The sequence below is a fragment of the Meleagris gallopavo genome, chromosome 2 (genome assembly GCF_000146605.3).
Source record: "Meleagris gallopavo isolate NT-WF06-2002-E0010 breed Aviagen turkey brand Nicholas breeding stock chromosome 2, Turkey_5.1, whole genome shotgun sequence".
NCBI classification, from domain to species: domain Eukaryota; kingdom Metazoa; phylum Chordata; class Aves; order Galliformes; family Phasianidae; genus Meleagris; species Meleagris gallopavo.
In genome coordinates this window covers 76969575-76982828 of record NC_015012.2, presented here as the reverse complement: position 1 = coordinate 76982828, position 13254 = coordinate 76969575, and the positions used below count along the sequence as shown (strand labels likewise).

Genomic DNA, 13254 nt, shown 5'->3' with positions numbered 1-13254 from the left:
CGAGAGTTTCTGGGCTCAAGCTTCCTAAGATTTGACTTTCTACAGTCTACCAAAAAACGTTACTGTCACTGAACAGGCAAAATGTGAGATGAGACAAAGGCATTCTAGGACCCAGAATCAACAGCCTGTTCTAGCAGAAACAGGCAGCCTAAAAGCTGGCTGCAGTGACTGCCCTATCCCTTCAAAATCAAGGAACTGTGAACAGCCTGCTGCTGCTTCTTTCTTCCAGGCTGCTCCAGTGATGTAAATCACAGTGAAAAGTCTTCACAAGATCAAAACGGAATGAAAGGGGATTTCAAATATTATGTTACTAAGCAGTAGCACGGTGTTTGAAAATAAAATGTAATTTATGTCTCAGCACAGATATGGAGTCTGTCTCCAAGCCCGTCTTGGAGAGCATTTCTGGAGCACAAAGCAGAGCAGAGTTTATTACAGAAACTATTAGCAACTAAACACATTTACTTCATGTGGGTTTTACAACCTAAACAACACCTACTGCATATGTATACTAACTAAAGATTTTGGCTTGTCAAAACTGCAACACTGAAATACTATGAAGAGATGGAGTAAATACAATCTCAAAGAACACATGGGTACGGATAAAATAATTTTTGCCTACTCAGCTATAAGCAGCTGGTAGTACATTTAGCTATGTATTATTAGCTTACTAATGGGATCTCAAGAGTTATGCTGTAGCTTTCAAATCACAACACAGACAGCTGCCTGTTAGATTTATTTTAAAATACTGTGTCAGAACATGCCTGACTGGAAACTAGTGATCTATTTAGCTCAATAGCACGTGTCTAAGAGTGGGAACATTTAGGAAAGCAGAAAGCTCAGGCACATCCCCAGGTCATTTCTCTGCAAGTACCCTTAGCACCAGAATCCAGTGCTCAGAAGCCAGTCTCCTCTTGAACAAGGCTACCACATATGGGTAACAAGCAACTCAACAATGGTTTTCAGTTCAAATACTTGTATTATTTTAATTCAGAATATATATGAGACAATATCACACGCACAAAAAAAAGCTGAGTTCATAGGTTGCATGAAGATGAATTTAGATACCTCTATCTGTTGAAAGACTTGTACATGTTCAGAAATACACTAAGACCATACAAACCATAATTTAACATGCCTGCAACAATGTATTTTTGAGGACAATTTGCTACTGGTGAGAACTTCAGCATTAACAGAAAACAGGATGAAATTCTGAATGCTTCAGTGCTAATTTTATACACCGGCTTGCATATTTAGTCCCCATTGCTCAGACTGGTTTTCACCACTGTAAATCTTTATTTTTAGCTGAGGACTTAATTTATTTTTGAAGATAATTTTATATAATGGTGCATTTCAAGAGAGTTGAATAATCTAGCCTTTCCAGATTAAGCTTGCAAATTTTATGTTATTTCTTTAAACATTTAATTTAAACAATGACTCAGTGTTTAATAAAACAATGGTACTGCTTGCCTTAGTCTATATGTAATAAAAAAAATGAAAAACTGAGAACGAAAAGAAATTCTCTACTGCTGTATATAACATAATGAAAAGTCACTCAACTCCAGAAGACAAACTTTAGTCTGAAAGCATTTATAAGCCCCATGGATCTATCTTCTTCCTAGAAATAACACCATTATACTGAAACAGCAGCTGCTCCTTACCTGAAAAGAGTTCATGCGCTGAAGTGAAGGAGGTAGAGAAGCAGTACTCAAACTCAGCATCAGAAGTAATTCCAGACATGTTTCTGATGGAAACTTTAAAGGATGAACTCCAAAATCATTTTCCCAGGCATCAGCAAGGCTAAAAAGTTAAAAATAAAGTAAAATGAAATAATTCATGTATCTAAAAAAAATTAAACACATACTAGAACATGGCACGGAGTTGTGATGAAAGATTATCCTCACTTATCTTCAACTATAAGGACAGGAGTGACAACTGTTTTAACAGAAATATGGTGTGCATTTAAAGCACTTTATGCCTACCATCAATTTTACAAAGAGGTGCATAGTGTGAGAAGAAAACTTAGCACACATTAGGACAACACACTCACATTTCTTAATCCTAGCTTGAATATTTCTGAATCAATTCTCAACTACTATTTTCAAGCATGTATTTTTACATATAGAGCATCCTAACTAGAGCATAACATTTCCATTTCCTGTTTCTATTAAAATGAGTCCTTTCACTTCTGAAACCATCAAAGGCCAGATGATTTCTAAAACTGATGTTATGATGCTCTCACTGGAATTCTACCAACAGTCAACAACTGTCATAGGTGACATGACAGACAAACGTACTGTCTTTCTCAACCCAAAGCTAGAGAGCAGGTCACTTTGAAACAGGAATTCTACCCACACAGGGAATGAGAAGGTGCCTGGTCTAGGCACCCTCTGGCAGTCTGGATGGCACTCAAGGTCTTCATAAATGGCTAAGACCAAATCAAAGAACAGAGGCCAAAACCTTTTGCACAGCAACAGTCCTCATAAAATACTTCATACACTTTCACTTTTGCCAGACAAGTCTACAAAAGCCTGTTTTAAGCTACTACAAATAGTGTTTGCAGGGCAGGAAAGCAAACAGTTCAGAAGAAACCCTAGAGTCTTTAAAGGTGTGAGCAGCAAAGTCCCCAAATATACTATCCATATTAAAAGGATTCTGTAAAAATAATCAGTGAATGGTCAATCTCAAGAGAGGCAACTCTGACTGGTCCAGAGATTCTGTTGATGTTGCAGGGGAAAACATTTAGCTCTACACCATGGGCACTGAGCTGCCAGCAACCAAGGACTGAGTTTCATTATCTTTTGTAACTTCTTTTCCAAACATAATTAGAAATTTACCTTGGTAATCCCTACTGTGTCTTTGTTCTACATTTTTGACAAGCTTGTCTGGTGATAAAGGCAAATCTAGGTAAATCTAGCAAAGCAGAGGCTTTAAGTTTTTCACAAATCAGCAAGTCTAAACAAAGCAGCGTGCAGGCACCTTCACACACAGTTAAGAGTGTTTGGAGTCTGAAGGTGACATTATGATAAGGTACTGGGGCTCAGAAAGGTGTTTCCACAGATCAATGCCCTCTCTGCAAAGAAACTTTTTAGAACTCCAGGCCATACTGAAAACATTATTTTTTTTTGACCTGAGAATTTTTTTGGAGCTGCCTCCTCATACTGAAGTTCGACTCGTACAGCACTGATACTGCATTACAGCATTTTGAGTCTGTTGACTTATCTGAGGGAAGGACTGTTGCTATAAAGACATCTAGCCCAATTAGACTGTAATTTCTGTTTATTAATAGCTCAATTATGAGCGCTTCCTGAAATGATTCCAATGTGTTCCCTTATTACAAACAAACCACATGTGTCCTAGCACTTATGGCTCTAGGAACACTCATGTTATGAAATAGTCTTTATGATTGTCCTTTAGCAGCATCTAACACGTGAGTTTGTGGTAAGTTTGTACTTTGTTAGGCCATGTCTCTTTGTTCTTCTTTACCCCTATGATTGATGGGAGTATTTTTCTACAGTCTTCACTGTAGAGGATGGAGAAAAATGTCTACTTAATCTTAGCTGCAGGGAATCCTTCTGTACAAAGAGGATTGTCTCTCTTCCAGTACAGGAGAAACTATTTGCTTTCTACTTTCTGAATGAGCCACACTGGTTAATTCTGCTTCTCAGAAGAATGAGCACCCATGGAGGACAACTCTTACCAGATCAGTCCCAAATGCCAACAATTGGAGTTTGCTGAAAAGTTCCTTAGCCATGGATCCAAAATTGTGTTTTGCTCTCCTAATTTTAGAAATAGAGTAATAGATTTTGACATTAAGATAGGACAAATTGTTAGAGAGAGTACTGGGGAGGGCTAAGGGCAAAGATGAAGACAATGCCAGGATTCAGATGGGCTCATGGTAACTTTGGATACAGGTGGGATTGAGTACGCGCATGCTTTCTTCCCTTCCTTACATCTTTACTCAGCTGTGAATTCTTGCTTCTAAGCTTCTCATGAGAGAAAGCAGGCTGGGCCAAACACACACCTTCAGGGAGAATTTTTTCTCCCACAGCACATTAAATCCACCTCTACAAGTTACCATCATTCAGTTTTGCCTGACAGTGACCTCTCAGACACGAAAATCCCTGTCCCTGTTCACTGCAGGGGTGTTGGACTGGATGATTTTTTAAAGGTCCCTTCCATCTCAAATGATTCTATGAAAAAGGGCTCTTCCCAGTGTTAATTCAAACTTGAGATGCTGCCCTTGCAGATTAAAATAGCATCTCAAACTCACTCTGTTTCAGCTACAGGACATGCTTTAATCTAGTCCATGAAAAGACATTAAACAGGTATAACAATAAAGCATGTAAGATCTTCATGTAAACTTCATTTTGAGATAGACATGATCAGTGCTAATCAAAGTACTTAATATGCTTCAAGCAGACATTTCAGAACCGAAAGTAGCATAGAAATCAAACAGAATGAAATTCTACTTAAGGGGTAACCCATGTAGCTACTATGCTAATATGTAATAATTACGTCCAATGTGCTAAACTTTCAAACTGGAATACTGACAACAAAAAATAAAGATGAAAGGCTGAGACTGCCATCCCCCCATCCCTGTCAATACTTTCTCCAAGGAACAAGTGTGAAAGAGAGGTTTAGACCATGATATCATCAGTCAAAGCAATACAGCAGGAAAATAGAATTCCTATAGCAGTATGAGCAAGACAATTAGAAAAAAAAAAAAACACAATACAAATGTCAGAGTATTTTTAAAGCTGTTTATGGGATGTGAAATTTGACTCTCTTTAGAAAAGAGAATCTTTCCTGAAACTCAAACAACTAATTCTGAAAGCAGAGGTGAGCAAAACTTGAAAATGTTTGTTCAGACAAGACTACAGATAAGACTAAAGATAAACCAGTTACTTCTCCAACAGAAGTAACTGATCACAATGTTTTCAGATGCATAAATTTGATTCATCAGGTATTTCTACAATGGTCAATGTGGAATTGCTCCATGCCTACATAAGACAGAATAAGATGAGAAAATAATATCCTTAGAAGCAATGTTTACGACACCAAAATAATGAGTAACATTTCTTTTACAATTCCTTGACTCTAAGTTCTAGCAAACAAACCCAGTTACCATTCAGGTCATAGCATACCAGTGAAACAAGAAAAATCTTGATACGTATTTAAAAGTCATTAGAAAAATGACTGGAATCTAAGATTTTGGAATCTAAGTTTTTTTTCGAAAAACTGGACAAAATGTCTCACTAGACTGGTGTTTTTTTTTTTCGTAAGAAGTTGAGCTTCTTCTTTCATTAATGCCTAGGTTATTAACCAAAAGTAATCATCATCTACTGTGCATGTCATTCACTTCAAAATGCACCTATCTTACCAAAATACAAAATAGTTTGCTTTTGAAGAGGAACAGGTAAGTCCTTTTCCACTTTCCAGAGCAACCTTGTCCCCATCTCTTATTTAGCAAGCTACTTCTCTTAATAGATTAACTTCGGGTAGTCTACAAAGATCAAGAATGGAAAACAAAAAACCTCTTACTCAAAGAACTACTCCATGTTACTGCCAAGGCACTGGGCTAAATTCACCTGATTATTTACAATCTAAGTAAATATGCTCTATAGCTAGGGCTCCAAATACTGTGAAACACCTGAAGGAGATGACTACAAGGTAGCTATGGCTTCAGTGGTTTGTTAAATAAAAGCCATGCCGAAGAATATAAGATAAAAGCTGAAGGAGGCTCAGTCCTGACTCTCAGGATTCACTGAATGTTGTTAAATGTTTCCCTTTCCAAAAGCCGCAGATCTGATATAAATGACAGATGACTTTATTGAACCCAAGGACAAACTTGCTAAATTAAATAGCTATTTGTAAAAATGATTTAATCTAAAAACAATTCTAAGTTACAGTTGATGATATGTCTATATACTTAATATACCAGGAGGCTAAGTTATTTATACTTCTAATTATCCTTGCAATGATCTAGAAATTACAAAAATCAATGCATGCTCATTAGCTTCTAAGCTCTTGCCAAAATTTAAATAATACAGAACAGTAAGAAGTGCAGTACTTTCAAAACCTACAATACATTCCTTTGGAAAAAACTTTCTTTACAGAACCAAGGCACTGTTTTCCTTTTAAAACAACATCTGCAGTCTTGTTCAAATGTGGTTTACTTTTCTCCTTCAGCAGCTGAGAGTGTCAAGTGATTTTTTGAGCAGACCTTCCCTAGGATCTTCACTAGTTGTATCCCAAATTAACAGATATTAAATCTCTTGAAAGTGACAAGGCAACAATAAAAATGTAACCCAATGGTATCCTTACATGGGGATGAGCAAGAGCAGTAGAACAGATCAAGGGGAGTAAGAGAACATAGAGCAATAATCCAGGAACCCACACGAGGTAATTTTTTTTTTTTTTAATGGACAACAGTGCCCAATAAAAAAAACATTCTAACTCTAAATCTAAACTGTGAACTTTTTTTTTTTTCCAGTGCATCACCATATAGAAAGGACAGTTTAACACTGAACTTCTGTAGTTCCAAACAGTCTTAAACACTCCTCTGTAAAGGAGTCTTACCATAAAATTTCTGACATTTACGTCACATATGTATTCACATATAGTATATAATAACATACAAATTACGTAATTTTATATAAATGAACATAAAATAACATAAAGGATGCATATAACGTGAGATTACACAACCATTACTAAGATTCTCCTGGCTTTATTCTATTAAACCAAGCAACCATGCATTTCTGGAGGAGGGTAAGAAAGAAGTTAGATAGAAACTCACAATAAAAAAAGAGGTTTAAAACATCCTATCCTACAAAACATGAGCCCTCCTTAAACATTCAACGTGTTACCATTTGAAGGTGATAAGTTATTTCATACTAATAAAAAAGGCCTGTAATGCAAATTCAAATTTAATCTCAGAGTACCACCTCCACATTGCCATATTTCTCAAAGTGGCTGGTGTAAGAAATAACAGATGTTCTTGTACTGTTTCAAAGGGCATTCTAAGTAAAATTATCCTACCTGATCCCATAAACGTTACACCTGTAATTTTCTCATTGGTAACTCCAATATGTAGCACAGATTAAGTACCTCATGCTAAAAAGTACAATGATAGACATGTATTGAATGGTTTTGTTTGCATGAGAAAGCTGCATAAGATCTTAACTACATTCTTTCTATTTACATATTTTAAATTACTTTAATACTTCTCAATGTGCTTTATTTTAAATTATTTAAGGAAAGCCATAGAAGTAAAAGCTGCCTACCCGTAATGTACACGTCATATTCTCTTTTGTTTTGCATCAACACACATTTTTATTAGATTCAACTGTCCTTATTTACTTACATGTAACTACGATGACTTCAGTGCGGTTAAACAAAAAGATTATTATCACAAATGAGAATTGTGTTTAGCTCACAGAATTCAATTCTTATTTTCTCAAAATGGAAAAGGAAAAAAAACAAAACCAAGCTGCAACAGCATACTGTGCCAACACAGATATGATTATTTACAGGTAGGTAAAGGTATTCCTCTGAAGGCTATCTTTCTGCATGGAAATAAATCTTTAAATTTTAATTCTGTCCAGGAGTAACTTGCCTTGGAGTACATCATTTCAAAGCAAAGCTTGGCACACTTTTCCAGACTAAAGGTTTTTGGGTGCCAACTGTCCTTTTTTTTTTTTAATGTTGTCTTCCCTCTTCCAGCTGGCAGGTAGGCAATTTACAAAGCATTAATTTTCAGTTGCAAACTCTATCACTCATAAAATATTTTCATTTCACCGTAAAGCAGCAATAATTGTATAGTATCTGCAAAACACAAGCAGAACTTCAGCTGTAAGAATCTCTGAAATTATGCTTAAATATCACAGTGAAGAACTAGCAGGTGTTCACCTATCCTGTCACCCTCATGCTCCAGATCCATAATACTTAAAACAAATATTTGAAAATCTAGATTAAGCATCAATTATAGGACAGACTTATGACCATAGGACATGTAGATGTATGGGACCATGAACATTTGCAAATATACTAAGCTTAAAATTCACAACAGTTCTCATACTACACACAGATGGTCACTGAATACATCTATGATACTGTCATCTTTGTTAAGCTTCAGCATCAGGTAAGCAAAAATAGCCTGATCTGAGAATAAAAAGGAATTTTAATTTTGAGAGAACTGATCTTGGATACAAAAAATCTCAAGCCTGCTGGCTACCTCCCACGACATGTCCTACTAGCAAAACCAGAGTGCATAAAGGTACAGAAGCAGCACCTATATCCACAGTCAATCCATAACAGTAACTGTGTATGGGGAAATTCTTCAGTACTCTGCAAGATCAAGAGTTTATGTAACAGCTGAAGCTGTAAAAGCCCAAGTTACACAAAAAGAAAAAAATTCACAGTTCTACCTTTCAACAGAGCATCTGACTACAAACAAGCTCATGGAGAAAACAAAGCTCCTGAAGGACTTCTGATGGTCAAACGTATAGGAGGCTAGACTAGAATAATCTCAGGTTGGAAGGAATCCACAAGAATCAAGTTTAACTCCCAGCTCCACACACAACCCAACATTCAAACCCCATGACTGAGAGCAGCGTCCAAATGCTCCTTGAACTCCTGCAGCTCAGGGCTGTGCCCACTGCCCTGGGTATCCTGTTCCATGCCCACCATGCTCTGGTGCAGAACCTGTCCCTAAGTCCCACACGACCCTCACCTGACAGCTCCATGCCATTCCCTTAGCTGCTGTTGTTGTCACAGAGAGCAGAGCTCAGCGCTGCCCCTCCACTCCCTGTGAGGAGCTGCAGCCGCCATGAAGGCTCCCCTCAGCTCCTCTGCTCTGGGCTGAGCAACACAGGGACCTCAGGCACTCCTCATACACCTTGCCCTCAGACCCTTCACCATACTTGTAGCTCTCCTTTCCACACACAGGTAGTTTTATATCCTCTAAACAGGATATCAAGAGCAAGAAAACACGGAAAACAATTCAATGTATTCACAATGCATCCCTTTGAACTGCTTTTTAAAATTACCTACATCTCTTTTTCTTAACTGAGCGCAAGAGCAGAACTCACTATTCTTCAAAGTAGAAGTCTAACACAGAATTTTTCATTTAAAAAAAAGAAACAGAACAAGAAAGTGCAGGAGCTCAGTTCTTTCTGGGTGTTGGCTGAAGTCTGTTGCGACTGCACTTAAACGCCCACATTATGCAGAATTGCTGGCATTGCTCCAAAGTAAAATGTAACTGCAGACTTCTCAGCAGCAAGGCAATGTGGTCCCTCTAAAAGCAGCAGCAAATTGCTCCTGTAAAAACTGCATGGCCAAAGCTTTAGAATGTGCTGCTTCAGTTTAATGGCTTGTGTTAAGGCTTTAAGCTGCAGTTTTAGAATGCCTCACTGTAACACAGGTGGTAGGAACTCAAGTAATTTTGCTGAAAACAATAAAAATACAGATTGCTATAGCCACATCGCTCTTAATGAACAATTTATCATACTGGAGGATGGCAACACCAATAGTTACCACCACCTAGATTAGCAACAGTTCTACTGTGACTGTAGACTGAAGTTTTCTTGGTTGTAGTCACAGGTATGCCTACAGCTCAGAATGAGGGAATAATTTTGTATGTCCCTTAATATAGTTTTCTTAATCTTTAGCACCTCTTGATTCCTTCCTGGGATACACTTTAATATAAATTACAACAGATTGTGCTTTATTTCCCCAATGTATGTCAATAACTGTAGCCTAACCGTGCTTGGGATGGATTCAGAGGATACATAGCAGCATGCTATTGATCTACTGCTAAAAGCCAGACTAGCACCACATCACTTTGTAAGGAGTATCAAATGCATGTACCAGAACAAATGACATATAAAGACAGCCTGTGATCAACAAAACATTCAAATTCCCTCTCCTCCTTTTTTTTTTTCCCCCCTCCTTTTAAACCTCCCAGCATTTCAGCTATTGCTCTAAGCTGGGCAAACAGGAGTAAAACTCTTCAAATAAGTCACATCTTGAAGGGTTTATCTCTAAAATTGTCTGACTGGTTTAAAAGTCAAGGGCAGCAGAAAGAGGGTGTGGGTAACTGGCAAAGCAGATATAAAGTACTGCCACACACTTCATTCCCTCAGAGAATGAAACAGTATTTGTCAGCGTATTTTTTCCATAAACCAACTCCAAGCCCCAAAGAACACACACAATTTCCCTGCTCTCTTGGACTACATTTTTACTAAACTCTCATACAGGAATTATTTTACAGACTTCTTCCTTCCTCAGGTTGGGAGCTCCAAACAAAATATAGCAGGAAAACTCAGCAGGAAGATATATTTATTGATACTGGCACATCCTGAGTTTTGAATACCAGGATGCTAGCAATGACAGTATTCCCCATAGGTGCTTTTACAGCTCTTCATGAAAACACAACTTTAATTTAAGAATGATCCAAATCAGATAGCATACTGTAGAAATAAAACACACAGTGTCAACTATCATATCACAAATACAAGGGTCCCTGTGTATACATTTTACGTTCAATATGTGAGAATTATTTTGTGCTATGTAAAATGTGGAAACTTAAACAGGCAATCAAATACAAAACCTATCATGCAAAGATAGATAAAAATATATATAGATTAGATTCTCACTAATTCAGTAAGAAAAAAAGATCTAAAAACCTAGTAAACAATCTGTCCGGACTCTTCAGTCTATTTAATTCTCAGTCTGTAGCTTCCTACGAGGAAGCAGCAGGGGGATGCAAAACTGTGGTCCCAACAAAGGTACACATGAATAAAAACTGTTTCACATACAAAAAGTAGAGATTTGAGTGCTGAAAAAAATGAGGTTAGGAAATCATTAATTGTAGAGAAGAACGAATTCTCCTCCTGGAGAATGAAGCAGATCATTTGCATCTTCTGGTTTCTTCTTCAGTATGGCAAGTAGTTTCCTTTTAACAGTGACAGTTATTCTCAACTGCTGGTTCATAGCATAGTGAAATGGCCTTAAAATTCAAGAGGTGCGGTAAACACATTTTTCTTTCTATACCAATGCTGAATAGTAACTTTAGCTTTAGGGCAAAGGGATGTATAGGAAAAAACCTTTGTACTTCCTTCTCTCCACGTTTTCAGCTCTAATTTTAACAAATCCCTGTCATTTTTAAAGTGCACTGTACCATCTGAAAAGCAGCTTTGCTTTGCTAAACATAGAAAAGTTTCTGTCTTTAGTAAGGACTTAGATAAATAAACCCAACTCTCAGTGGACCTTGTTAAAGCAAGGGCATACATTTTTTACACTTCCTTATGAGTCTGGGAAAAAAAAGTCTATGTATCAGTCTGAGCTCATGCTGACTAATGTGGTCTCAGGGAAGGGACTATTGAAATTCATGTGCATAGTCATTAGAAAGAGATTTATAGATGCAATTATGATAAATCAGCACAGGTTTAAGTAATGATTAATTGTTTAAAAAATTACTGTTAAAGCCAAAAATAGAAAGCATGCAGAATCAAAGTTTGAATATATGGCTATAAAGCCAGTAATTTGTTGGTTCTGTGCATGGTGTGCACTAGGAGATACTCAAACCACCCAGTTTTAGGCAACCAGTGACCTGACTGAGCAGGCCTAGGACAGCTGACAGAGAGTCCCCAATTAGTGACCCTGCTTGGATATCTGAACTGTTCATCGCTCATATCCTAAATTGACACAATTCATGGCAGCGTCTTTAAGCAACAGAAAATTGGCAGAAATTTACTTTCAATCACATGCTATGAGCTGCAGCAGTTAAGGACTTGAAATATAAGCACACTATCCATGCTGCAAAGGCAGGACCAACAGCTGGTACAGTGACCTCAGCAGCCAATCCAAGCTAAGTTGTGAATGAAAAGCATGGCTGGCTAAAGTGAGACTGTCCAAGTTCCTCATCTAGTCAGTGGAGGAAGCAGCAAGATGGTTTGCTTCATGGACAGACTGCGAACCCAGTAAGCAATGTGGTACTATCCCCTTCCAGTAACGTGTTACTGATAATCACCAGTAAAGACCAGGGAAGCACGGCATTAGGGACTATGGTCCATATGCCACAGAGCTCTTACCCAATCACTTAACAAGACACTGTTGCCTCTGTTCAGTCTTCCAGTCAAACGGTGTGAACTGTACTCATGTTAGATGCAAGTGTTAGATGCAAGTGTTTTCCTACCAGGCCTCTCCAATTACCTGTCTCTCTTCCTGCACTGCTCCTCCTCACCATCAGATCAACCAGTAACCTTAACACCAGCATCTAGGAGTACAGTCTTCAATACCCTATCCTAACAGCACTGATTTCAGATATTCATTCAGGGCTCCAGACTACTAACAAGGAATAACAATTATTTTCTCAGAATAATCAACCAGGCAACTGGAAAGAAAAGTTATTAAAAAAAAAAAAATAAAAATCAAGATTTTGAATGAACAATGCTCTGTATAATCAGTGACAGCACAGCATTGTTCTTGCTCTGTACCTAACTAAGCCCCTTGGGTTCCACAGCCACAGCATAAAAGCACTTTCCTTGATGTTCTCATGCTCTCATTCATACTAACTGTGCCACATGAACATTTGCATATGCTCCATAAACCTTAATTCCTTTTTAAAACCTATTATGCCAAGCAGGAGGCCATTTCTGAAGTTGAAATGGATTTTCAGTACACTAAAGATTAAAATGTTTTCTGGCCTCTGATTTTTAAACCTTCGGGTAAAACTAAATCATTTCCACAATGCTGCTTAGATTCCATATAGAAGTATACACAAATAACAGACACTCCAGAACATTATGTCTGAATCCAAAGGGAGAAGTTATCCTACTGTAGAAATAAATGCTGTAATCATTATTCACAAAATGCTCTCAGCTTGCTACTCTAAAGTTATTCTATTTTTTTTTCCCCCATTGTAACTGACTTCAGGAGTGAAGCAAATTCAGTATTTCACAATGTAATTATAAGAACCTGCAGCAGAGTAAGGAACTCCACAACACACAGAATCAGTCAATCCCAAGAATTCAGAAAAGCAAAATTTATTTCCACTCATTCAGTCCACACCTCTGCCAATATAAAGTCTAACTACTGAAGTTAAAATTTCCCCATATGCCATACTTTTGCCTTCCCACTGAAACTATTATTTCCCTGGAACAGCTTACTTGTATCATCGTTTTCTTTACTCATGATGTGACAACGGCAAAATCTGTGCAGATGTCTCCTCTGTGCATGGTAGAAAACAAT

At 37.6% G+C, this 13254-nt stretch overlaps 1 protein-coding gene across 1 annotated transcript in view; it reads right to left on the bottom strand.

Annotated features, from left to right (window-relative positions):
- Window positions 1-13254, bottom strand: part of UBE3D (ubiquitin protein ligase E3D) — a 74434-nt gene that overhangs the window by 29584 nt on the left and 31596 nt on the right. Inside the window, exon 8 of the mRNA XM_031552239.1 lies at window positions 1659-1797. Coding sequence (XP_031408099.1) covers window positions 1659-1797 — 139 coding nt within the window. The remainder of the gene's footprint in view (window positions 1-1658; window positions 1798-13254) is intronic.